This window comes from Pelophylax lessonae (assembly GCF_965119305.1).
Source record: "Pelophylax lessonae genome assembly, chromosome: 3".
Classification (NCBI taxonomy): domain Eukaryota; kingdom Metazoa; phylum Chordata; class Amphibia; order Anura; family Ranidae; genus Pelophylax; species Pelophylax lessonae.
This window is the reverse complement of record NC_138770.1, coordinates 228360612-228387404: the sequence shown is the minus strand read 5'-3', so window position 1 is coordinate 228387404 and position 26793 is coordinate 228360612. Positions and strand designations below refer to the sequence as shown.

At 45.3% G+C, this 26793-nt stretch overlaps 1 protein-coding gene across 1 annotated transcript in view; it reads right to left on the bottom strand.

Moving 5' to 3' along the window:
• The window catches only part of ATR (ATR checkpoint kinase), a 345838-nt gene that overhangs the window by 253247 nt on the left and 65798 nt on the right, over positions 1-26793 (bottom strand). Inside the window, exons 8-15 of the mRNA XM_082249535.1 lie at positions 26063-26215; positions 23795-23993; positions 23326-23573; positions 20349-20539; positions 19392-19492; positions 18863-19034; positions 1848-2018; positions 1542-1736 (exon numbers count right to left, since the gene is read on the bottom strand). Coding sequence (XP_082105661.1) covers positions 1542-1736; positions 1848-2018; positions 18863-19034; positions 19392-19492; positions 20349-20539; positions 23326-23573; positions 23795-23993; positions 26063-26215 — 1430 coding nt within the window. The remainder of the gene's footprint in view (positions 1-1541; positions 1737-1847; positions 2019-18862; positions 19035-19391; positions 19493-20348; positions 20540-23325; positions 23574-23794; positions 23994-26062; positions 26216-26793) is intronic.

Here is a 26793-nt window from a genome sequence, read left to right as displayed (position 1 = left end):
CAGTGGTGTGAATAGAGCAGACAGGAATACAAGGCATTTTGCCCCGTCATGTGGTGGAACTGTGCTTGAACAGCTATCCAACACAAGCCCCACCGCATGTGAACAAACCAACCCAAAGAGAACCAATAATGGTAATCCTAGGTTGACAGAGCTTTGGCAGATGCACCAGGCAAATTCTCACTTCATCAAACACCACTAAAATAACATCACAAAGACCTGGTGATAAAATAGCCAAGGGAAGTTACTCCTGAGAGGAAACCTCTGATTCAAAAGGAAAAAGACTCCACCTTCTCTTCTTCTACCACCTTACTATCATTGTCTGCTATAGAACCCCTGGCAGAGCTGTGTCAGAGACAGAACCTGCCGGAGGTGGGATAGGAGTGAATAGGAGTCACTTACAACCCTGACAGCCTGAAGCCTCAATATCAGCCGAGATTGGTACCATAAAAGCAGACATGGATGCTACAAATCCTCCTATCTTAGATTATCTGGCAGGGGGGGTTAATAAAAATGCTCTCAGAGGCTAATCTCTGGGTGGGGGTTTGGAACAGCCCCTTAATCCCCATTGGCCGCCAGGGCAAATTTAGGACCCTGTTTTTGCGTCCCTAAAACTTTCCTCCAAAAGTCTGCCATAGTGAGGGGAAGCCCTGGACAGGGTACTCACTTGACCTGGATTGAGGATGGGGAATTTGGAGGGCTCCCTCCACAAGTCCACACACCTGCTTGCAGCACCTGGCCCCTGTGCCCAAAATGGAAGGCCACACTTGCTCTGGTCCTGGTTAGGATTAACCCCAAGGTTTTGCCGATTAACCACCAGAGCTGCAGCTGCTCATAATGCAAAAGGAAAGGGGGGAACAGTAGGCAGGCAACCTGAAACCCCAAATACAGGGAGCAAGAGGAGCATTGAGGAATTGCTTCCTCCGGGAAAGGAAGGCAATAGGGGTCATACTCAAAGCATGGCGACCTCCAATGCAGACGAGAAGAGGATTACACCTCTGACTTCTTACCCCTGTCTTCACCCACTTCGAAAGGGGCATAACCCCTCAGCAAGAGGGTCTTTAGGGACTGGGTTACACCAGCATGGATCACCTCCGTCCTGAACCTCCAAAGCACCTTGCAGCTCACTCACTGCACTACATGCCTGACACAGGATCCAGGGAACCAAGCAGCATTACAGGCTGGCCCGTGTCTTCTCCAACTGGGTCTGGTTTTGGTCTCCAAAGCTCTTGGCTCTGGATAGCAATCCAGAAACCAAGTAAGATGCCACTGTGGCCACATCGCAAGGAAGGAACTTAACTGAAGAAATCTGGCAAATGCAACTAGGCTAACATATACTCAGAGAGGACACGTCCAACACCTAAAGAGAGTAGCAAAGAACTGATGGTTGAGCGACTAGGGGTTCCTGACAGGTTTGTTTTTTTTGCCTGTGTCCAATCACCAGAGGTACCTACCTGTAACCCAGTCTTCTCTTAATCTGCCTGTGTCCTGTCTTGTAGGATCAAGCAACTGAAATATCTAAAATTACATAGTTACATACATACCTTTAGATAGTGAAGGGACTTTTCAAGCTCATCCTTGGTGCATGAGCAGACAAGATGAGAGAAGACGTATTTGAAGTTATTGATGAGGATTTCTCTGCGGTTTACACTGAGCTGTTTGGCAATCGTTCTGATCAAAGCAGAGGCTGCCCGGCTGGCTTTGGCTGCCAGATATGGAAGCAAAAGTTGCAATGTTTTCTGCATAAATGAAGAACACACCAGAAATCAAATTACAAGCCTCAATGTCCTTGCACAAACCAAAGCAGAATCAACAAAGAAATGTTAAAACAGAAAGGAGGAAGCACTCACATTTAAAAATCGGTTCAAGTCAGGGAAGTCAAATACATTGGCTATTTCAGACAACACATCAAGAGCTGCTTCCCTGTGCTGTGCAGCCTCCTGCTTTTGCATCTCACTGCTACTCCCTGGTGTGCTGTTCAAAAGAGTTTGCTGGTTTGTGTGCAGTGACTCCACAAGTAACTAAAGGAAATAAAACAAAACAAGACTCAACAATGCGATAATCTTCCACTCATTTCTAATTGCTTGACAGCGTGCATAAAACTGGATTTTTGTAACAACTTACCGTAAAATCCTCTATCTGAAGTTCATCAACAGACACAGCTCCATCTAGTCAGATACTATAGGGTTATGCTCCTCTTATAAGGAATAGGCACTAGACAGGAAAAAAAGCTTCACCACACCTATAAGGGCTGTCCCTGCAGACATAACCCCACACAACCTGCTATCATCAAGCAGTTTAGTTGCAAGCAGTGTTTAGAATAGAAAAAAATCCCATTCACTCAGAAGTAGAGGGGCAGGTGCTGCATCTGTCGAACTTCAGAGTAAAGGATTTTACAGTAAGTTCTTACAAAAATTCAGTTTTCTTTATCGTTCATCGACAGACGCAGGTCCATCTAGTCAGAGACTATAGGGATGTCCCAAAGCAGTATATTCATAAGGGGTTGGAAGACAACGCAAACCGAAACATAAGTCCCCCAAAGGCTAAACTTAGCCAACCAGGGAACATGGAGCTCAACCAGGAACAACTGGAGCTCACACTGAAAACACAATACACCCTCAGAGAGAAACAAAAAAAAAAAAAAAAACGGGGGCGTGGCCGAGCTGCGAATGTGAGAAGATGTGTGCGCCGCTAGCTCCGCCGAATATCCTGCCTATTATCCTTCACAACTCCGGACCCGATCGTATACTTACCTTGGGGGTGTCCGTGCGGTGTTCTCCACGTCGGGACGCACCGAGTGTGGGCTCTGGTCCCATCCTCTTCATGGCACAACGAGGCAAAGGCGGTAAGGTGGCTCCGGCCGGTCCGGCCCAAGATGGCGGCCCCCTGCAGCGGGCTTCTCACAAGGAGAAGTACCTAGAGGCCGCACAGAAGCTCTTCTCCAGACCTGGGTCCCGTGAGTCCCCTTCGGCTGGCGGGTCGGCGCAGTCGGTCTCTCCAGGCTCCCAGTCAGATGCAGATGATACTGTGCCGCTGGGGGACCTCTCACGCCAGCTAGGGGAATGGGAGGCGGCAGGCCTGGAGCAAGCCCCGATGCATTCCTCTCCCTCTCCTGACTCAGAGCCCACCCTGAGGGATGTTATGGCGGCTGTTGCATCCTGTACTTCATCCATCATGGCCCTGACTACGGAGCTGAAGGGGGTCAAGGCCGAAATCTCCTTTATGCGCCAAGATATGCAGAAGCTTAGAGAGCGCACTTCTGCGGTGGAGGGGCGCATGAGCTCGCTGGAGGATGACATGGCGCCCCCTGCAGAGAGAGGTGAAACACACTGCCATCCTTGCTGCTCAACAGGCTGCCAAGCTGGACGACTTGGAGAACAGGATGCGTCGTAATAACATCAGAGCTATTGGCATCCCTGAACAAGCTGAGGGTAAGAACCCTGTATCCTTTATTGAGCGATGGTTAACCTCTACATTTGGGCAAGACTCTTTCACCGCCATGTTTTCGGTGGAACGGGCACACCGTGTTCCCATGCGGCCCCTCCCACCGGGCGCCCCGCCGCGTACATTTATCTTCAAGCTCCTAAACTACAAAGACAGGGACATTATCCTTTCTAAAGCAAGAGAACTGCAGGGGAACCTGAAGATTGACAACGCCAGGATTTCACTGTTCCCCGATTACTCTGCGGAGGTCAAAAAACAGCGGGCGAAGTTTGTGGATGTTAAACGCAGACTCCAGGACCTCAATATTCCCTACGCTATGCTGTTCCCTTCTAAACTCCGGGTGGTTGCCAGAGATGAGGTCTTCTTCTTCGACAAGCCTGCGGCGGCTGGAAGCTAATGGGGGGGGCGCTGCGAGGTGCGGCCTCTCCTAGACGGGGGGCCCCGTGAGGCCGGAGGTGCGCCCACTTGTCTCCTGGATTGCTCACTACTTGGCCCTAGACGATTTCTGGATACAAATTGCATTGATGTCCGGAAGCTGTGCTCTGTCTCCCTGACCAGGCGGTGGCTATATGACTGCGACATTTGTGTGGGTCCCCGCCATGTTCGCAGCTTTTGAGGAGATTGCTGTGGCATCTGCAGTCCCTCCCCGGATTCCCCCTTGTTGTCCTGGTTGGACGTTCCCCACTGACTGTTCCTTTTTCGTGTGCACGTGGCAGACGTGTTCCCCTTCCCTTCCCATTTTCTATTTTTTTACTGGATCGTGTCTTTGCCCTTGAACTCTATTGCACTACTGCTCTGGCCCACTGCATTGACTATGGACTGGACTTCACTTGCTCAAGCTATCTAGTTCAGCCCTGACTCTCCGCTTCTGTTTCAGTTTACTGTCCTACTGCATGTTGGGGGCTCTCATCTGTGCTGCGGTGCCCTCATGGATCTTCCTCTTCAAATCTGGTCTCCCTGTCATGCACATCCTGATGCACAAGGTGCCTGTATTGCTGGTATCTCCGTTTCGGGATAATGGCTGACACTGTCTGCATTGTGTCATGGAATGTTCGGGGCCTCGGGGACCCGATTAAGCGGACAGCTGTCCTCCGGAATGCTAAACGACTGCAGGCTGACATTGTTTGTTTGCAAGAAACTCATTTGCCCCCGCATACAATCCCTAACTTGGCACCTAGACCATTAAGTCATCAATATCATTCCCTGTTTTCCAGCTATTCCAGGGGGGGGTGTATTCTTATTAGAAAGGAGGTTCGGTTCACCTGTTTGCAAACTGTGATTGACTCAGAGGGTCGCTTTGTAATCCTATTGTGCCAGCTATCTGGTCTGACCTGTGTACTTGTAGCGGTGTACATACCGCCGCCATATTCCTCTGGGGTCCTCAAACTCATAATAGACCAAGTGGCTAAGCTCCCTGTAGAGCCTCTTCTGATGATAGGAGACTTTAACACTGTAATGGATGTTGCCTGGGACAGGTTTTCCCCTCGCTCCGGTGACTCCCACGTGGCAGGTGGGCCTACGCCCTTCTCCCGGCTGGTGGGGGAACTCGGACTGATGGATGTGTGGTGGTTGGGGCATCCGGGGGCACGGAAGTATTCCTGCTTCTCAGCGGCTCGCTCCGGCCTTTCTAGAATTGACATGGGCTTGGGCAATTGCCCTATCCTGCCGCTGGTGACTGGTGGCTGGGGCGGATTACGAGCCGAGACTGGTCTCTGATCACTCTCCGCTTTTGGTCCGTCTGACCCTTCCGGTGAGTCGGGGCAAGCCTCTATGGAAACTCAACTCATTTTGGTTAACCCTCTTTCCCAGCCTGGACCCCGTACCGGCCTTGTTGACTGATTTTCTAGCCCGTAACCTCCATACAGCTGAGTTGGGAGTTGTGTGGGATACTGCTAAAGCCTTCCTCAGGGGGCACTTTATTCATATTATAAATGGTATTAAGACTGCTACTAAAGCTTGGGAAAATACTGTGTTGGAGGAGGTGTCTAGAGCTGAGGAGGCTTACATCGCTGACCCGTCAGAAGCTGCTCAGCGTTCATGGTTGGCTGCCCAGTCATTGGCTAAGACGGTGTCAGTTCAACGAGCCGAAAATAAACGTTTCTTTCTGCAACAGAGGTACTTTGAGGAGGGGGAGACCACGGGTCACATGCTGGCTATGCTGGTTCGGGCACAACAACCTGCCGCGTATATACCGGCGATTAGAGACTCTCGGGGGGGGGGCTCTGGCAGGCCGCGTCTGATGTTGGGAGAGTGATGCGAGATTTCTTCGCCGATCTCTACTCTACTCCAAAATCACGGCTGAGGTCCGGGAGATTGAAAATTTTCTGGACGCCTGTGAGTTGCCCAGGCTCTCTGCCTCGGATGTGGCTGCGCTTGATGCTCCTCTCACAGAGGATGATATCTTTGCCGCTTTGAAATCCATGCAGAATGGTAAAGCTCCGGGGGCGGACAGTCTCCCCTCTGAGGTGTATGGCAGGTACGCTGAACAATTGGTTCCGCTCCTGCTGCGGGTTTATAATGAGGCGTTTCGCACAGGGAGCCTTCCGGCTTCTATGGCCGAAGCGATTGTGGTCCTACTGTTAAAACCCGGCAAGGACCCCTTATTGGCAGACTCGTATCGCCCCATTTCTCTCCTTACTGCTGATGTAAAAATTTTGGCCAAAATTCTAGCCACGAGACTGTCTCAAGTTATACAGCAAATCATACATAGGGACCAATCGGGTTTTATCCCTACTCGCTCGACTGCGATGAATCTTAGACGTCTTTATCTTAATCTTCAGGTTCCTGTAGATAATCCGGGTAATCGGGCAGTCTTTTCGTTGGATGCCGCTAAGGCATTCGACAGTGTCGAATGGACCTACCTGTGGGCGGTATTGCGCCGGTTTGGCGTAGGGGAGAATTTCCTGACCTGGGTCCAAGTACTTTACGCGAACCCGACGGCTAGACTACGCATTAATGGGGAACTGTCTGAACCCTTTTGTCTACTTAGGGGCACCAGACAGGGATGTCCGCTCTCACCATTGCTATTTGCTATGGCGTTAGAACCTTTGGCGGCGCGAATCCGCACCTCTCCTAAGATTGTGGGCTTTAGACGGGGTACACGCATGGATGTGGTCTCGCTTTACGCGGAAGACACCTTGCTTTACCTCGGCGACACCCTGGGGTCCCTTCAAGCAGTTATGTCCCTCATTAATTTCTTTGGGTCTCTATCGGGATTTTCCATTAACTGGGACAAGTCGGTTCTGATGCCTCTGGATCCGCTGCCTGCGCCTCTCCCTGAGTGTGCCTCAGCGGTAAGGGTAGTTGAGTCATTTAAATACCTGGGGATCGTTGTGACGCCGGATACCTGTGACTATATAGCCCTGAATTTAGTGCCTCTGTTGTATAGATTTCGTTCTAAATGCGCAAGCTGGTGCAAGCTGCCGCTCTCTGTTGCAGGACGTGTGAATTTGATCAAGATGGTCTGGGCTCCTCAGCTCCTGTATGTCCTTCACAATTCACCGGTGTGGATACCCAGGAGATGGTTTCGTAAGATAGACTCCCAATTCCGGGACCTTATTTGGTGTAAAAAGTTTGCTCGCATTAAACTCTCTACGCTGCAGCTGGGAAAAGACTTTGGGGGTTTGGCGGTTCCGGATCCTAGGGTTTATTTCCTTGCCTCCCAGGTTCAGCACATGGGGGGCTGGGATCTACTGGACCCCCTGGACCCCATTGGTTCCATTCTTATGCCTCCGGACTCCTCCCACCCGGTACTGGTCCACCTGGAAGCAGGCTTCGCGAGTGTAAGGTCGGGGCTTCCGACGATTAACCTGCTGCGGATGGTCTGGCGCTGTGTCAAGGGGATGCTTCGGATCGGGGGATTCCTTGCTAAAACCCCGATCTGGAACAACCGCAACTATAGGGAATTGCTTAAGCTGGAGGGCACGGAACTATGGGAGGAATTTGGTGTTAGCTTCATGTCACAACTGTTTAGACATAACGTGTTGAGGTCTTTTCTGGAGCTCCAAACGGAGTTTGGTTTACCTAGGCATTTTTTTTTCAGATACCTGCAACTAAGGCATGCTATCTCAGCCCAATCTCAGCTCTCCACTCTACAATTCACTACACACCGATTGATTGATGAGGTCTTCAGGACCTCGGACAGGAAAGGCATGATCTCTAATGTTTATACTATTTTGCTGAGCTCAATGCAGGATCCGGCCTCCTTGCCTGCTCGCGCTGGGTGGGAGGGAGACCTCGGCCCCATTGATGGTGAGACCTGGGACCTGTGTCTCTCTTCAATTCCGATGGTGTCGGTGTCCGCATCTCATAAGATCTCGCACCTATTAATGTTTCATAGAGCCTATAAGACACCGGTTCAGTTGTTCCGCTGGGGCCGCAGGTCTTCCCCACTTTGTCCGAAATGTGATAGGGACCAGGGAACGCTTATTCATATGATGTGGAGATGCCCCAAATTGTTTCGGTATTGGTCCACTATAATTGATACCATATCTAGGATATATAACTTTCAATTGCTGAGGGATCCGTTGGTCTGCCTACTTGGAGCCCTAGAGGTGGAGACCTTGTCTCCTAATGCGCATGTGGCTGTCTTGCGATTGTTATATATCGCACGCAAACTCATTGCTCGATACTGGATATCCTCCCGGGTCCCGAGTGCGGGACAATGGATCACTCAAGTCAACGCTTCTCTGGTTAGAGAAAAATTGACGTATCAACACCGAAGGGCACATAAGAAGTTTTCATCACTGTGGCAGCTGTGGCTGGATGATCCAGCCTTGGCCCCGCCTCAATTGGTTATGGACAGGCTTTTAACAGGTTAAATACTTGTAGTGCGTATAGTGTTTGCTGGCGATACTGCAGTGGACTGCTCCTTCTTGGGCGTTGACATGCTACCTTCCAGTACCTTCCTCCCTTTGTTTCCCTCCTTTCCCCCCCCCCTTTTTTTTTTTTTTTTCTTTCCTCTCTCTCCCCCCCCTCTCACTCTCTTGTTTCTGCCACTGTTCTTCCCCTTTGATTTACACTGTCCATCTTACTTTAGGTGCTGAGCTATAGGTCTTGGTAACGACGATATTTGTATACTGTACCGATTATTGTTTTTTTTTTTTTTCCTTTGCCTAGCACCTATGTCATGTTCTGAAATAACTTTTGCGTACCCCTCCTCCCCTACTCTCCAGTTTTGTATTTGCACCTCCTTTACAGATGTCTGGTTTGTCTGACGTTTACCTTGACATGGTATGGTATGATTGCATTCAGTGATAATGTAAGGTTTTATTTTTTATACTGCTGGCTTACTGCACTAATGTTCATGCTGAATAGTTTTTTTCATGTACTGACTTATTTCTACCATGTAATGTTTATTCTTCAATAAAGAATTATATTTTTCTGAAAAAAAAAAAAAAAAAACAGTTCTCTTTAAACAGCAGCCTGCAAAGCCTTGCGGCCAAAGGAAGCATCCAAAGATGCCAACACATCTACTTTGTAGAATTTTGTAAACATATGCACAGACGACCAAGTTGCCGCCTTGCAAACTTGCAGCACCAACACCTGATGGCGAAAAGCCCAAGATGCACTCAGCGCTCTCGTAGAATGCCCCTTCACCAGGAAGGAACCTGACCCTTCAGTGAATAAGCCTGAATTACTGTCTGCCTGATCCATCTGGATATGGTTGCCGCAGACACAGCCAATCCCCTATGAGGTCCTTCAGGTAGGATAAAAAGAGCGTCTGACTTTCTAAAAGACTCTCCAGATAGACCCTGATCGCCCAAACTTCATTCAGAGTGCAGCACAAATTCCTTAGAATATTTGGGCTTAGGGCAGAGTGAAAGCAACACAATGTCTTCATTCAGATGAAAATCAGAAACAACCTTAGGAAGAAAAGACTGAAGTACCACTTATCTCTGTGTATCACCAGATAAGGTGAGTGGCAGGACAACGCCACCAGTTCAGATACTCTGCGAGCGGAAGTGATAGCCACCAAGAAGGCATCCTTCTGGGACAATGAAAGCAGAGGAATCTCCCGAATGTTCTCAAAAGGAGGCTTTTGAAGAACATACAATACCAAATTGAGATCCCACGGCGGTAGCGGGGACTTTCTCTGAGGAGCCATATGGCGCACTCCCTGTGTAAAAGGTACGAATCAAAGCATGCACAGCTAACGGGCATTGGAAGTATATAGCCAAAGCCGACACTTGGCCTTTGATAGTGCCCAAAGCCAACCGCTGTTCAACTCCTTTCTGCAGAAAGGCCAAAACCCTAGCTATCGAAAACAAGCGAGGGTGCACTTTCAGTGATTCACACCATGAAATATACGATTTCCACATACGATGATATATCTTCCTAGCAGTCGACTTCCTAGCCTTCAATAGTGTAGGAATCACAGAGTCAGAAAGACCTCTATCTCTCACCACCTGGCTTTCAACAGCCATGCCCTTAAAGCCAGCGACTGTAAAGCAGGATGGAAGATCAGGCCTTGATAAAGCAGATGTTCCCTGAGAGGAAGTCTCCAAGGCAAGGAGCACCAGCAAACAGTATTACTAGCTCTGCGTACCAAGACCGGCGAGGCCAGTCCCGAGCCACCAAAATGACCAGAATGCTTTCCACCTCTTTTCTGCACAGAAACCTTGGCAGGAGTTTCAAGGGAGGAAAGGCATAAATCAGCCGATACTGACCCCAAGGAGTCACCAGAACGTCTGTGGCGTCGGCCAGAGGATCTCGAGACCTGGCTACGAATCTCTGAACCTTCTTGTTGAGGCAAGAAGCAAACAGATCGACCTCAGAAGTCCCCCAATGAACACACTGGAGATGAAAACACCTTTGGGTGCAGGGACCACTCCCCTAGATCCAACACCTGACGACTCAGGTAATCCGCTTGCCAGATCTCCACACCTGGAATATGTACAAGAGAGGGCTGGAATAATTGTATCCGCCCAGGCCAGAATTTCTGCCACCTCCTTGGCTGCCAAGACACTCTTGGTGCCCCCCTGGTGATTGATGTAAGCCACAGCCGTGGCGTTGTCTGATTGAATCCAAACCGGACAATCTTGCAGAAGAGTCGTGCAATGGCTCAAACAAAGCTTTATTTCTCTGAGCTCCAAAACATTTATCGGTAGTTTTGACTCTTCCATTGTCCAGGTACCCTGGGCACAGAGCTACCCCAGCACCCCACCCCAACCCGATAGGCTGACATCCGTGGTCACCACTGTCAAAAACAACGGGAGGAAGGACTTGTCTTGGCATAGTGCTGGAGACAGAAGCCACCACAACAGAGCAGACTTTGTGTCGTGGCAGACTTTGTGTTGTGGCTTAACCGAATCAAAGAGTCCAAGGACTTTGGATCCTTGTTCCATTTGACAAGAATCTCCCTTCGCAAAGGTCTGGTATGGAACCAAGCAAATGGAACCGCCTCAAACTTTGATACCATCAGACCCAAGGCCAGCACGCAAACTCGAAAAGGAGGACAGATTGTTCGCAAACAACCACCGAATCGCCTCCTGCAACTTTTGCAGCTTGTCTGGGGGAAGAAACACCTTGGCCAAGGCTGAATCCAAAGTCAAGCCCAGATAATCCAATCTCAAGACAGGTGTCAGCGCGGAATTCTTGAAATTGATGTTGCAACCGAAATTCTGCAGAGTTCTGGCAGCGACCGTCAGATCCACCAACAAGATTGACGGAGAGTCCGCTCTTAAGAGGACATTGTCTAGGTACCCCAGTAGCGCAAACCCCCGCTGGCGCAGCATTGCCAACATCAGTGCTAAGACCTTGGTAAACACTCTGGGAGCTGAGGCGAGACCAAAGGGTAATGCCACAAATTGATAATGCTCCTCTGCGACCACAAAGCGAAGAAACCGCTGGTGTCCAGCATAAATAGGGATGTGTAGATATGCGTCCTTGATATTTATGGAGGCTAAGAAATCTCCCTGGTGTAGTGAGGCCACTACTGTGTGGATGGATTCCATCCGAAAACTGTACCCGCAGGAAGCGGTTCAGGGCCTTGAGATCCAGGATAGGACGCACCTTGCCTTCCTTCCTGGGCACGGTGAAGAGGTTTGAATAAAACCCTTCAAAACGTTCCTGAAAAGGAACAGGTACAATCACTCCTTCCAACAGCAAATCGTGTACCGCCCCTCACATGTCCCTTAACGGGACTAGGGATAGTCGAAGATTGGACGGGAATAACCTGTCCGACAGGCGAGACTGGAATTCAATCTTGTACCCAGATCAGATCAGTTTGTGAACCCATTTGTTCTGAATCAAGGAGGTCCAGGGTTCCAGAAAGAAAGACATCCCCCCCCACCCCAGAATCGGGTGAGGGCGCCCCTTCATGCAGACGAGGACTTGCCTGCAGGTCCAGATTGGCCAGTCTTTGCTTTCCCTGACCACGGCTTCTTGGAACCCTCAGGAGACCTGAATGATTTACCTTTTTCTTGCGACCCGGAGGCACGAAAAAGACGTTTATGAACATTAAAGGAAGGCCCCTGCCCAGGACATGGCGCCTCGCCCTTAGAGGATTGGGGAAGATGATTTCTCTTACTCCCCGTGATACCTTTGATCAACTCATCCAGAGAGGATCCAAACAGCCTCTCCCCTGAGAAGGAAAGATCAGTCGAGGCCTTTTTAGAAGCCTGGTCCGCAGACCAGCTTTTTAGCCACACCATGCGCCTAATAGCAATCCCCACTGCGACACCCTGGCCATTAACAGGGCTGAATCCAGGGACGTATCACACATGAACACCAGGGCTTAAGCCATCTGGTCCAGTAGTTCCAACACCACGGGGGGGGAGCCGTTCAGCTTTCAAGTTACTTTCAACCACTTCCATACCGCGCGATTTCTGGCACTCCGCTCCTACATGTAAAAAACAATTTTTTTTGCTAGAAAATTACTTGGAATCATTATATATATATTTTTTAGCAGAGGCCCTAGGGAATAAAATGGCGGTCATTGCAACTTTTTATGTCACACGGTATTTGTGCAGAAATTTTTTAAACAAGTTTTTTTTTTTTTTTTTAAAGAAAAAAAAAAAGAAAAGGTTTTATGAATTAACAAAAAACAAAACACTAAAGTTAGCCCAATTCATTTCTATAATGTAAAAGATGATGTTACGCCGAGTAAATAGATACCTAACATGTCACGCTTTAAAATTGCACACGCTCGTGGAATGACGCCAAACTTCGGTACTTAAAAATCTCTATAGGCGACGCTATAAAAATTTTTTACAGGTTACCAATTTAGAGTTACAGTGGAGGTCTTGGGCTAGAATTGTTGCTCTCGCTCTGACATTCGCGGCGATACATCACATGTATGGATTGAACACCGTTTACATATGTGGCCGCGACAAATTCATGCGTTTGCCACATGGGACAGGGGCACTTTAATTTTGTTTGTTTTTTATTGTTTATTTTATTTTTACACTTTCCCTTGAATTTCTTTTTTTTTTATAATGTAAACATCCCTTGTAATAGGAATATGAATGACAGATCCTCTTTATGGGGAGATCTGGGGTCAATAAGACCTCAGATTTCTCCTACAGGCTAGAAAGCCTGAAATCAAGCTGCAGGCATCATTTAGATATCCCCACTCAAAGCCACAGGGTCCGTAAAAGTTGGAGACTCTTCAACCGGTACCAGAATCTATTTATTTAACCTGGACACCAGGGGATCCCCTTTTGGTGGTAATTTCCACCTAATGGACACTGCCTCAGCAAAGGGGCAATGGCGTGCAAAACACTTAGGCACCACTAACATGTGCTTAATGCGTCGCCATTGTTCATCCACAATAGTAGCAAACAATTCTAGAAAAGGGAACACCTTGCCCGATTTATGGGATTTTTGGGAGCCAAAAAACACCAGTGTACCTGGCACTGTGGGTTCATCGGCCAATTTTAAAGTTTCCCACACTGAAACTATCAGAGCTTCCCCCAAAGCGCGTTCCCGCATGGCAGCTAATGAAGGTTCTCTTCACCGTCAAAATGCAACGGCACCGACCCCTCAGGGTGGTCTACGTCTGCGGCCGCCATGTCTATCTCAGAGTTCGAAGACCCTGCTGATGGAAGTGAGAGCGGAGGGCGTTTGTGGCTGGCATCACTAGCAATGACATAATCTACCTTTGACATAAGATTTTGCAGATTTTTACACTGGGCAGTGTCTCTTTAACCACTTGCCGACCGCCGCACGACTATCTACGTCGGCGGTCAGCCCCTCACAGGCAAACTAACGTAGGGCTACGTTGCTTGCTTGTGAGGGTCTAGGGAGCGAGCGCGCGCCCCCCGGGGCGCGCTCCCGCTCCCGCGTGGTCACGGACCCCCCCGCGCGTGTGACCAGCGGACCCGATGTCCGCCGGTCACTCGGCGATCGGCGGGGGAGAGGGAGAATGTCAGGCAGCTTGTGTAAACAAACTGCCTGTCATTCTCTTCGCTGCAAAGACACTGATAAAACGGATCTGGTATGTAGATCCGTTGATCAGTGTCTTTACAGCTAGAGCCACAGCCAATCACAGTAGAAACCACGCCCCTAGGGACACACACAGCCCCTCCCTTCCAAATAAAGTTAACCCCTTCACTACCAGTGTATTTTTACAGTAACAGTGCATATATATAGCACTGATTACTGTAGAAATGTCACTGGTAACCCCAAAAGTGTCAAAAATGTCAGTCAAGGGTCCGATCTGTCCGCCGCAATGTCGCAGTACCGCAAAAAAAAAATCGCAGATCGCCGCCATTACGCGTTAAAAAAAAAAACAACAAAAATGACAAAAATCTTTCCCTTCGTTAGTAAACGCGATAACTTTTGCGCAAACCAATCAAAATACGCTTTTTGCGATTTTTTTTACCAAACATAGGTAGCATAAAATAAATTGGCCGAAAATTTTTAAAAATTTTGATTTTTACATTTTTTTTTGGGGGAATTTCATATAAAAAAATGTGAAAAATATTGTTATTTTTGCAAAATTGTCGCTCTTTTTTTGTTTATAGCGCGTGATCAAAAAATCGCACAGGTGATCAAATACCACCAAAAGAAAGCTCTGTTTGTGGGAAAAAAAGGACGTCAAATTCGTTTAGGTACAGCGTCGCACGACCGCGCAATTGTGCGTTAAATTCACGCAGTGCCGAATCGCAAAATACCCCCTGGTCGGAATGGGGGTAAAATCTTCCGGGGCTTAAGTGGTTAAGACTGCCAAAAACACGGTCCCACCGCTATAAGTGTGGGCTTACAATCCCTGGTTATTATAAGATAATAGCAGAGTGAATGAAGAATATCCACAGGGAACCCCAACATTACCAGACCACGGGGGAGACTTCCAGCCCGATCTGTGCAAAAACAAAACTGACAGTACAGGAAGAGGAAGAGGAAGAGAAAACTCAGCCTCTATATGTTCAAAACCATGCCACATGCTTGTCCAGCCTATGGACCTCAGGAAAATGGCCGCTCATGCATTCTCAATGGGGAATTATAGAAAATGGCTGCCCATATAATCTAACGGGAATAAAAAAATCATGATCCACAGCAAAATGGTGCCCCCCACGGCACGCCATGCGGTCTCCAGGACCCGCAAAAGGGGGCCCAGAACAATAGGCATCAGAAGGTCCCTGACCAGGGGCTGACACAGGACAAGTCACCCCCCTCAAATAAGCGCCAAAAAGGCTGCATTATTACCAACCCCCAGGGTAAAAACCTGCTAGTGGTAGGAGAATGCCGAGTGGTACACAGGACTAGTCCTCCAAGGTGTCAGGGGAATCGAGGGAGACCCTAAGGTCCGACTATTCCAGGGTAGGGTCCAAGTCCGCCCCAAGACCCCCAGGGGTTTTTGGGGGGACAATTTACTCACCATACCACAGTACCAAGTGGGCGCCATTCGGAAACAGATCACCTCCCACCTGGGATGGGGGTGCAGTCAGCCAAGGGGAAGCTGCGGCTCAGGGCGTTTCTGGTCGTGTGCATCCCAGCGAGAGACGGTCCACTCGCAGGCTCCTCCCCATTCGTTGGGGCACTGTCGTGGCGAGGCCTAGTTCAGGACTATAACCAGCTCACGCTCGTTGGTCAGGCTGGGAGACCTTAACCACTTTAGCCCCAGAGGATTTGGCTGCTCAAAGACCAGGCCCTATTTTGCGATTCGGCACTGCGTGATTTTAACGGACAATTGCGTGGTCGTGCGACGCTGTACCCAAACGGAATTGACGTCCTTTTTTTCCCACAAAAAGAGCTTTCTTTTGGTGGTGTGAAAAACTAATTTATACCCGCGCTTATGGAATAAAATAGCTAAATTATAAATCTCCAAGTGATCAAATGGTGTATAAATTCAGTGCAAAGAAAATAATAATATATTATAAATGAGCAGCTGCTGCGACACTAAGAAAATCTTAGGAATGATATACAACACAAATTTAAAGCAGCGCTAGCCCTTGAACTGTATAAAAATAAATAACACTAGATCTCTCCTAGGTAAAACATGTGACACTCTCCAATAAAAAATTGGATATTAAATTTTGTTAAACAATTTTTAAAAAAATTATGTATAAGATATTGTGAAATGATAATATTTTTTGGTGCTAAAATACATAGATAATTATAAAAAACTGTGAAATCGTGCTAAAGTCCATAAAAAATAAATTGGTATCCCTTAGGTGATCAAAGTAAGGTGCTCCGGTGCCGGTTATACAATAAAGTGCTCCAAGGTGAAAAGGTGCCCCTCTTGGTTCGCTACTCACCACAGCGCCAATAATTAAGAGCCTCAACAGTATTGCAAATAAGCCTTGACACCAGGATATTTTCCTCTGTACGCCTTTCACTGTAAATAAGGGTCCGCTTGCGCATCCACCATTAAAAGAAATAAAAGGCGTATATAGTGAAGTATGTACGTATGGGTTTATTTCTGCTTAGCAGCCAAGTGCATACTTACAGCAAGTACAAGATAGTTAGGCATATACAACGTAGTGCCTCGTGGTTACGCCGCTCGGCGTGCGTTCCACGGACAGGAAGCGATAAACCGGAAGTGACGTGCCGCTCCGTGCGTGATGCACGGAGCGGCACGCACGGAGCGGCACGTCACTTCCGGTTTATCGCTTCCTGTCCGTGGAACGCACGCCGAGCGGCGTAACCACGAGGCACTACGTTGTATATGCCTAACTATCTTGTACTTGCTGTAAGTATGCACTTGGCTGCTAAGCAGAAATAAACCCATACGTACATACTTCACTATATACGCCTTTTATTTCTTTTAATGGTGGATGCGCAAGCGGACCCTTATTTACAGTGAAAGGCGTACAGAGGAAAATATCCTGGTGTCAAGGCTTATTTGCAATACTGTTGAGGCTCTTAATTATTGGCGCTGTGGTGAGTAGCGAACCAAGAGGGGCACCTTTTCACCTTGGAGCACTTTATTGTATAACCGGCACCGGAGCACCTTACTTTGATCACCTAAGGGATACCAATTTATTTTTTATGGACTTTAGCACGATTTCACAGTTTTTTATAATTATCTATGTATTTTAGCACCAAAAAATATTATCATTTCACAATATCTTATACATAATTTTTTTAAAAATTGTTTAACAAAATTTAATATCCAATTTTTTATTTGAGAGTGTCACATGTTTTACCTAGGAGAGATCTAGTGTTATTTATTTTTATACAGTTCAAGGGCTAGCGCTGCTTTAAATTTGTGTTGTATTTCTTTTGGTGGTATTTGATCACCTGTCCGATTTTTATTTTTTGCGCTATTAACAAAAAAAAAAAAAAGATAATTTTGGAAAAACAATATTTTTCACATTTTTGTATATGAAATTCTCAAAAAAAAAAATTAAAAATAAAAAACTAACATTTTAGGCCAACTTGTTTTCTGCTACATATTTTTGGTTAAAAAAAAAAAAAAAAAAATCGCAATAAGAGCCCATTCACACTAGCGCGACTTGTGAGGCAACTTGTGTTGCCCCAGGTAGCTTGACATAACAAAAGCAATGTTAATCAATCAGTGCCGTCTTAATTGGCACTACTGAAGTTGCTCCGACTTCAGAAAAGGGTCCTGTACTACTTTGAGGCGACCTGTGATCCGACTGTCCCATATACTTCAATGGGAGTTGCCTCCTTATCTTAATTGACAAGACTTGTTATCAGACTTTCCAGGAAGAAGAAAGAGATTAGCCAGGCATTCCCCACAGACAAAGTCGCCTGTCTCTTCAAAGTAGTGCACAAGTCTCTAAACAAGTCTCTAAACAAGTCTCTAAACAAGTCTCTAAACAAGTCTCTAAACAAGTCTCTAAACAAGTCTCTAAACAAGTCTCTAAACAAGTCTCTAAACAAGTCTCTAAACAAGTCTCTAAACAAGTCTCTAAACAAGTCTCTAAACAAGTCTCTAAACAAGTCTCTAAACAAGTCACGGGGCGACTTTCTGGTAGTGGTAGTGTGAACCAGCTCTAAGCGTATTTTGATTGGTTTGCGCAAAAGTTACTGCGTTTACTAACTACGGGAAAGATTGTCATTTTTAGTGTTTTTTTTTTTTAACTAGTAATGGCGGCGATCTGCGATTTTTTTTTGCACAGTAACTACAAACATGCACTGTTACTGTAAAAATGACACTGGCAGGGAAGTGGTTAATTTTACTGGTGATCAAGGGGTTAAGTGTGTCCCTAGGGGCGCAATTCTAACTGCCAGGGGGCGTGGCTTGTGAAGTAATCACAGAGACATGTGATCCTATACAGCAGGATCACATAGCCTCTGTCATTACTTCAGAGAGAATGACAGACGACTGTGTTTACATCAGCCGTCTGTCCTTCTCCCACTGCTGCGGGAGATCGCGAGTGGCCAGCGGCCATCAGAGCCGCCAAGCACACGCACTGGCTCCCCAGCTGACAAGCGGGGGCGATAGCGCGCCTCCGGCGGCGCGCGGTCGCCCCCTAGCTCCTCCCAGGTGAGCGCCGTACATGTATGACGCTTTGGCTTGGAGCACCAGAAGGCGCCGTACAACTGCGGCAGGCGGTCCGCGTGCAGTTAAGGATCTAGATTATTCAGTGCTAAATCTCAGCCGGCTGTTGCTTGTACTTCCTCTGGATCTTGGACCTCAGGAACTAATTAGTGAAAATAAAAAAATCACAAACTAAAACTTTTCCATAATAGTGAAGACCGAAGTCCCAGCAGGAAGCTAGGTCCTATTCCTTAAACTAGGCAGAAACAAACTGCTTGATGATAGCAGGCTGTGTGGGTGTTATGCCTGCAGGAACAGCCCCCATAGGTGTGGTTAAGCTTTTTTCCTGCCTAGTGCCTATTCCCGATAGGAGGAGCACAACCCTACAGTCTTTTACTAAATGGAGATGCGTCTGTCGATGAACGATAGAGAAAACCTAATTAGAAAAATAATTTTTTTCAGAATGACAAACGGTATGCGCCAAACCAATGGCTAACAATTTATATGCAGCACACAAAAATAACTTACTTTGCAAATAGGTTTCTTATACTGGCTGAAAAAGTCCTGTAACCGGACCAACTTTGCTGCAGACAACGATCGGATTTCTGTGTAAGAAGCACCAGCCACTGACGGGGACTTGGAAAGCAAGCAATGTAGCAAGTGTAGTAATGCAAATGGAACCAGGTTTCCTTTTGCAGCTCTGCAAATTATAACCAACACATGAGTTTATGATGTGCATTCCTAAATAATTCTAAACATCAAACAAGAGAACCCCATATATATCTTTTGGACACTTGCACAAGAACATCCTTTGGTCTCCTATCAGTTAAATGGAGACGTGAAGCAAAATGGAACAGAAGGGAGAGAAGATTTATTCTGTGCAATGACATTTGTTTTGTGCACTGCTGTTATGCAGAAATAGTGGCAGGAGAAATGTTCACTGGGCTATGTCACACAGGATACAAAAGCTTTACACAATATCATATATGGAACTTCTGAACATTTCATTTACTCTACATATTTACAGCAGATCTCCAAACATATACAAATAGCTTACCTTCCAATATCGCCTGTTGTCAGAATCAGCGTCTTTTTTAACTCGTTATTCCTAGACATTGTAGCATTTGTATAGACTTCTTTTATCCTCGCAACCAATAGCTGCAGCACAAAAAGGGACAATAATGAGCAAGAAAAATATGTATTTTTTAGGATTTTGGGAGAACAATGAAAACAGCATGTGAACCTCTATGCAGATTAATATATAGGAAATGCTTGCATGTTTTAACTCTCTTAGAACTTCCACATCTCCCCCACTATGGCTGATTCTAGCGGGGGCGGGGAGATATGCAACATGTGTATCACAATCAATGTTTTTCATGCATCCCCAACGCGTGCTTTTACATATATAGGTGTGTGGGGGACTCAAAAAATTTTTTTTTTTGTGGGGGGGTTTGATTTTATAAGCTTGGGTGAAAACTGTTAACCGTGACCCGGAAGTGACATCTTGCGCATCGCTTCCGGGTCAGGAAAAAAATGGGGAGGAGAGCAGATGTGTGTCCATTCTCCTCCCTCCCCTCTACCCTATTCTGGTCCCGCAGATGGGCAAGAGGGGCCTGGGATACATGGGGGGGGGGGGGGGTTTAATTTACGTGTGTGTGTGCCCGGCGCCCGGAACTATAAGTCCCAGGCGTTGGGAGATACAAATTGTGCAGCCTGCAACAGTGAATGGGCTGACAAAAGCCCAGGCACAAGGACATGCTGACCTGGCGCCTGGGATTTGTCGAGCCCCGAGTTATAGATTCTTAAAAGAAGGCTCTCTCTCAGAAACCTCAAAATCCATACTGTTCTATTACCAATTCTTTCCTTCTACAGGTCTCAAATATTCTATAAAAATTAGACTACATAGGAGACACTTTTATATTTGGAATGCCCATGTTTAATTAGGATATAAAATAATGAAAAAGCTAAATTCTTAGCTCTATTTTTTACAGTATTAAAAATTGCATATCTGTACCTCATTCAGATAACCTTCTTCAAAGTTTGCAGACTCCAAGATATATCGGATATTCCCGCTGAAAGCTATTCTAACATCTTTATCAGGATCTTCCATCAGGTTAAGTAATGCTTCAATCATGGCTCTCAAATCTATTTCATCTTTTTCAACATTCACATTTTTAAACAACTCTGGAATGTTCCTGATGAAAGCTACATATACAGACAAAAAAAGGTATGGTAAATAGACTGATATAGCACAATTGATGATGCTAGAGCATGGTGTTACAGTTTCATTAATTTCTCTGATTTGTAACAGTTACAAATTGATTTTGACGCTGCTTTTCCGCTCTACGCGTTTCGTCACTGCAACGTCATCTGGGGCGGTACTAGGCTACGTACTCCCGGAGCTTATATAGGCCTGCGTATCCTAGCGACCATTGTGTGTACCTCCGCCATCTTGGTACCCTCACGCGAGTCATACCGGCGGCCATCTTGGTATCTTTGGATATAATGGTCCACAAATGCCGGATACCAGGTTATTTGTTTACATCACGTGAAGTTCCTTATACAGCGGTCCCCACATATTAAATGCATACATCTCATAAACATAAAGTGACAGTAATTAGTGAATCTTAAAAACGTGCCATAAAAGTGCTGAGAGATGAGCCGAGTGGGTGATCCGCTTTTTAATAGAGAGATATAGATTGTGAAAAATGTGAAACTTTTATTATGAACACATTAAAAAATTAAAAATAAGAATAAAAATGAAAGATTAAAAATATATAAAAATATATAAAATATATATAGAAGTACTCGATGGGAGGGACATATCGGGTATGCAAATTTCAGATAAATCCATAGAGGGTATTAAAACCATACTATCTAAATGAGACTGAGCACCCAACAGCATGGCCTCAAGTTCCAATAATGGAGGAGAGGAGTTAGGTAATATGTGTGGAGGAGCCATAAGGTTTGAGTTGGAGGAGAAAAATTACAGACTTGTTATTGTGTTGGAGCAACCATTGCGGAGGGATAAAATATCAGCATAAAATTAAAATAAAAAGAAGAGAAAAAAATCGGTGTATACGCATGAGTTCTGGTGCGTCAACATACCTTAGACTCACCAGAGTACCACATACCAGACTCACATATCATTCATGACGCACCAGAACTCATGCGTATACACCGATTTTTTTCTCTTCTTTTTATTTTAATTTTATGCTGATATTTTATCCCTCCGCAATGGTTGCTCCAACACAACAACAAGTCTGTAATTTTTCTCCTCCAACTCAAACCTTATGGCTCCTCCTCCACACATATTACCTAACTCCTCTCCTCCATTAATGGAACTTGAGGCCATGCTGTTGGGCGCTCAGTCTCATTTAGATAGTATGGTTTTAATACCCTCTATGGATTTATCTGAAATTTGCATACTCGATATGTCCCTCCCATCGAGTACTTCTATATATATTTTATATATTTTTATATTTTTTTTATATATTTTTAATCTTTCATTTTTATTCTTATTTTTAATTTTTTAATGTGTTCATAATAAAAGTTTCACATTTTTCACAATCTATATCTCTCTATTAAAAAGCGGATCACCCACTCGGCTCATCTCTCAGCACTTTTATGGCACGTTTTTAAGATTCACTAATTACTGTCACTTTATGTTTATGAGATGTATGCATTTAATATGTGGGGACCGCTGTATAAGGAACTTCACGTGATGTAAACAAATAACCTGGTATCCGGCATTTGTGGACCATTATATCCAAAGATACCAAGATGGCCGCCGGTATGACTCGCGTGAGGGTACCAAGATTGCGGAGGTACACACAATGGTCGCTAGGATACGCAGGCCTATATAAGCTCCGGGAGTACGTAGCCTAGTACCGCCCCAGAGGACGTTGCAGTGACGAAACGCGTAGAGCGGCAAAGCAGCGTCAACGTCACTTCCGGTTAGGTGGCTCCGGCCGGTGGAACGCGGAAGTACCGAGCGGCCGAACACTGGAGACACACCAAACAAGCTGACGGTGAACTTCCTAACAGTGAGTCGATGCTAATTTCTTCCCTCAATATTGTACTATACTACGCAATGGAAGCTCTCTTGGTCTTTTGTATACTGACTCCCTAGATGCAAGCGCAACTGTATGTACGGAACAACCAGCTCTCACAGGCATCAGGAGAAGGGAGACACAGTATATTAGAGTGAGAAGGGAGAGGACTTTTGGTAAGTGCTTTACCCACGGTATTAGCACTTCTCACTCCTAACACGCGCAACAGGCGTTTTTACTCTCTCACTTTACACTGCATAGTGTTTTGTAATATTCACCACGGATGTCAGTTTCCTCTTTCAAAGGAGGCCACAATAAAGTATCTATTGTTCAAATCACCTAAATTGCACTTAGCACTTTTTTGCACTGGTCACTATATGATTGTTTACATCCGATGAGTGATACATACACGGTACAATCCAATTGATATACGATTACTACCGTTTTTATAATTTTAATTTTATATCTGCACTGTATTGCACATTTAATATTTGCACAACACCTGTTCACCAACAAGCACTGTGCACTTTCATTTTTTGGATCACATACAACGAAGTAATTCGCTGTGCAAGGTGGTAGCGCCCCATACCAACACCTCCCAAAAACCCCAACATTTCTTTATCCTTGTGGCAAGTTGGAGGCAGCATAACCATCTGATCCCCACACTCTGCATTTAAAACTGTTGGTTCAGTGCTTGTGTTGCTATCCATAGCGCGGGTGCACCCCAAACCTCTTTTTTACAAATTGATTATCAAAGTATTCATTCATAGCTACATTTAAGATAATGACCTAATACAGGCATATTAGAGAATCACATATTAAACACTGTTTTATTGTACAACATCACAACTATGTGGAATGAGAAGCACAAAACACACACAATAAGGAAATACAAAACTATAATCAAGTAAACTAAAAGGTAGTAGGAAGACCACTCACCCAATTTCACAGAGCTTGGCGTGTTTTGATCCAACAGTGAAAGGAAAGGCTTGAAAACCGAAGCACCAATAACAGAAGGAGCAGGGGGAGGTAAAATAGTCACCCTTAGGGTACTAGAAAGCAGATCACCTTCTGGTTCCATAGCTGATGTGTGCACATGATGGTCAATGGAAAGACCAAAAGCTAACTTGCTCATTGAATTGGCAAACTCCTTTCTTACCAGCTCTGAGTTATCATTCAAGTGGTCCCTAGAAGAAAAATCTAGTAATAAAATTGTGCAATGAAAATGTGCATTAAAATGGCAATCATACAAGTACTAATAATTTATATAATCCTGAGAATCTTAAAAAAAGTGTAATTTGTTGATAACCAAATACAGTATAACTAATGAAAAGGTAGTCGGCAATATACATACACAACAAATACCGGTATTTCTTATTTACATAGAATTGCCATCAATGGTACATACAGCAGATACTTAAGGATTGGACTGAAGGCCTCTTCATTAACATGGTGCTTTAATATGGGAAAACCTTTTACACACTGAGAACGAACAATCTCATGTGGACTTTCCAATAACCAGTGGTAAACTTTTAATCTCCATTCAGGCACTGTCGTAATGGGAAATAACGACAAAAGAAAAACAAGCTGGGACTGAATTTTAGGAGCTGGAAAAAGCAAAAACAACATTTTTGGATCAGTTGATGAGAATAATGAACGTGGTTCAAAATACAAAAAAATATTTATATGAAATGATGTCAGTTAATTTTCTTTAATGATACAGTCCCCTACTTCACAATGTTAATGTCTAAACAGGGGCTTCAAATCCAAAAGATGATTATCTGGTTTTACGTGATAGGTAGTACTACAGTGTTGTTGCCTAACCCTAAGCTTCACCCAGTATCTTATAGCAGTTCTAACACTTGGCCTTTCCCGGTATCTTATAGTGGTTCTAACACTTGACCTTACCCGAAGGTCCGTTCGCACCCGAGCGTAGCAGGAATGCGCATTCCTGCTCGCCTTTTTTGCACATTTTTCACATGTTAACGCAACTTGCACCTAGGGCAAAGTAGCTTGAAAATGCCAGAAAGGTGTTTACACCGCTCAGGTGAAAGAATGTCAGTAATCCAGCATGGGTGCATGGCCCCGGCTAGCCACCACAATAGTACAATCAAGTAGGGAAAAATGGCTGCTCACCAGAGCGGAGCTTGAATGAAGAAAATCCTTTTTATTGACACGTCAAGCCTCAAAGGTACAAACAGGAAAATGTAGACGTGCTTCACACGAACACAACGTGAACAGTAGTGAACAAGCACGCTGTGTTCATGTGAAACGCGTCTACATTTTCCTGTTTGTACCTTTGATGCTTGACATGTGTCAATAAAAAGGATTTACTTCATGCAAACTCCGCTGTGGTGTGCGGCAGTTTTTCTCTTCTTGAATGCCCTACGAGTAATAAACACCCCAAAGTAGTTCCAGAGCCTTTATGATCATGGAGCATCAGGCGCATTTTTCAGTGCGCATTTTGTCCCATTTGTAATGCTACATACTCTTGGGGTGCCATTAACAATTAATTGCACTACAATTGTGGCCCTTATTTGCAGCTAATTTCCAAAACACTCAACAAAATGCACATTTCTGTGCGATTTGTTGTGCGTTCAGGAGACACATTGGTGTGAATGCAGCCTAATTGAGCCCAACACATAATATTTCTAAAGTATTAGTTTGGAAGCTTAACACTACTTTTCTGAGCAGCAGGTGTTTTGCTACAAGCAACAAAATGCTCAGATGTGAAAAGGGGCCATTGAAATGAATACAATTTTGCTTGTTGAGCATCTTGGAGCGTAAGCTTCAAGCAGAAAATCGCTCAGGTGTGAATGTGGGCCCTAAACATCTACCCTCATCCTGCACGATAGCACTAACACTAACTAACCACTTTAACTGTATACAGCCTGCACCTTGTCCAGTAAAGGGAGCGAAGGAACCTCTGACACAGTACAGGCACCATTTCTTCACATTGCCAATCCTGTGCTACTGCAATAACCTGCATTGCAAGGAAACAGACTAGCTGCTTTTCCCTCCTCTTGCTCTAATTTTTTAGTAATAATGGAATATTATTCAGCTATCACAAAGGCTCAAGTACTTGTATTAATAAACAGATACACAAAGCAATTAGGGAACATCTCTAGCATGCTTAAAACCCAACAACATTAAAAAAAAAAAAAATACACCCATTGCTGTGACACACACTGCAAAGGTTAATTGTTCATTATTTCTGGAAGATTGCAGAAGAGGCTGTTTCACTTAACTTCTACATATCCTCCCTCTGGCCAGCTCCAGCTCTCTCCTCCTCTGCCCTTAGCGCCAGTCTGAGGGTAGAGCCTCAAGGTCATCAACTGAAGTACAGGGGCATTTTTCATGAAATATACTTTTTGGAGGCTGGATTGCGATTAAGCTAGTCATGTTTCAGGGGACCGGTTGCAATGCTGGAGGGAGCCTGCTGGAGCTAAACATTTTACAGTAATATCTCCTTAATCCTCTGCCAGTAGCCATAGCAAAATGTAACCCTTGCAGTGCAGGGACACTGCAAGGATGGATTTTTTTATTTTCATGGAGGTGAGTTTACTACTGGCAACATTTTGACAGCTTTGCTTTTTTAAACTAGTAGATCATTGTAAATGCTGCAAATATAACCTTTCAACAAATACACAAACTCTGTGCAACAAAATCTACTTACAAAAACTCTGCGAAATCTTGAGGCTTAATGTAACAAGGGCAGGGTCAAATTCTGCCACATTCAGAGAAGAATGATTTAAAACATCATGAAGCCAAGGCAAGGACATCAGCGCACATAAATCTACAAGTATCTGATCAGGAAACTGGTTTTTCACTGGAAAAGAAAAATATTTAAAGTATTAGAAAAGTTAGTTAGCTATGGAAGTGGTAACCAAGAGGATTCTTTAAGGCCCCTTTCACACATGCTGTCCGTTTGTCCTTTTTTCATCCATCCGTTGACGGATGAAAAACGGATGTCAATGTATCTCTATGTAAAAACGGATGACAACGGATGATCATCAGTTAACATCCGTTTTTGTCAATGTCCGTTTTTTTTGAACGGACGAATGCCCTATTTTTCATCCGTCAAAAAAAAGGATCGGACGACAAACGGATGACAAACAGAAAAACGGATAACAACTGACGAAAAACGGATGAAAAATGGATGAAAAAACGGATGAAAAACTGATACATTTTGACGTGACTGAAGTGATGAACTGAACGGACAGCATGTGTGAAAGGGGCCTAATACTAGATCGACCCAGGACTTGAACTTCCCTTTCTTGCTCTGTGCAGCTAAATAGAGCGATGGGGGAGGCAAAGAAGGTATATATTCACTGCAGAAGTGAGAAATAAACTGAGCCTGTTCTTTGTCCAGTATGAGTTAAAGCAGAACTTCACTCAATAGGTGAA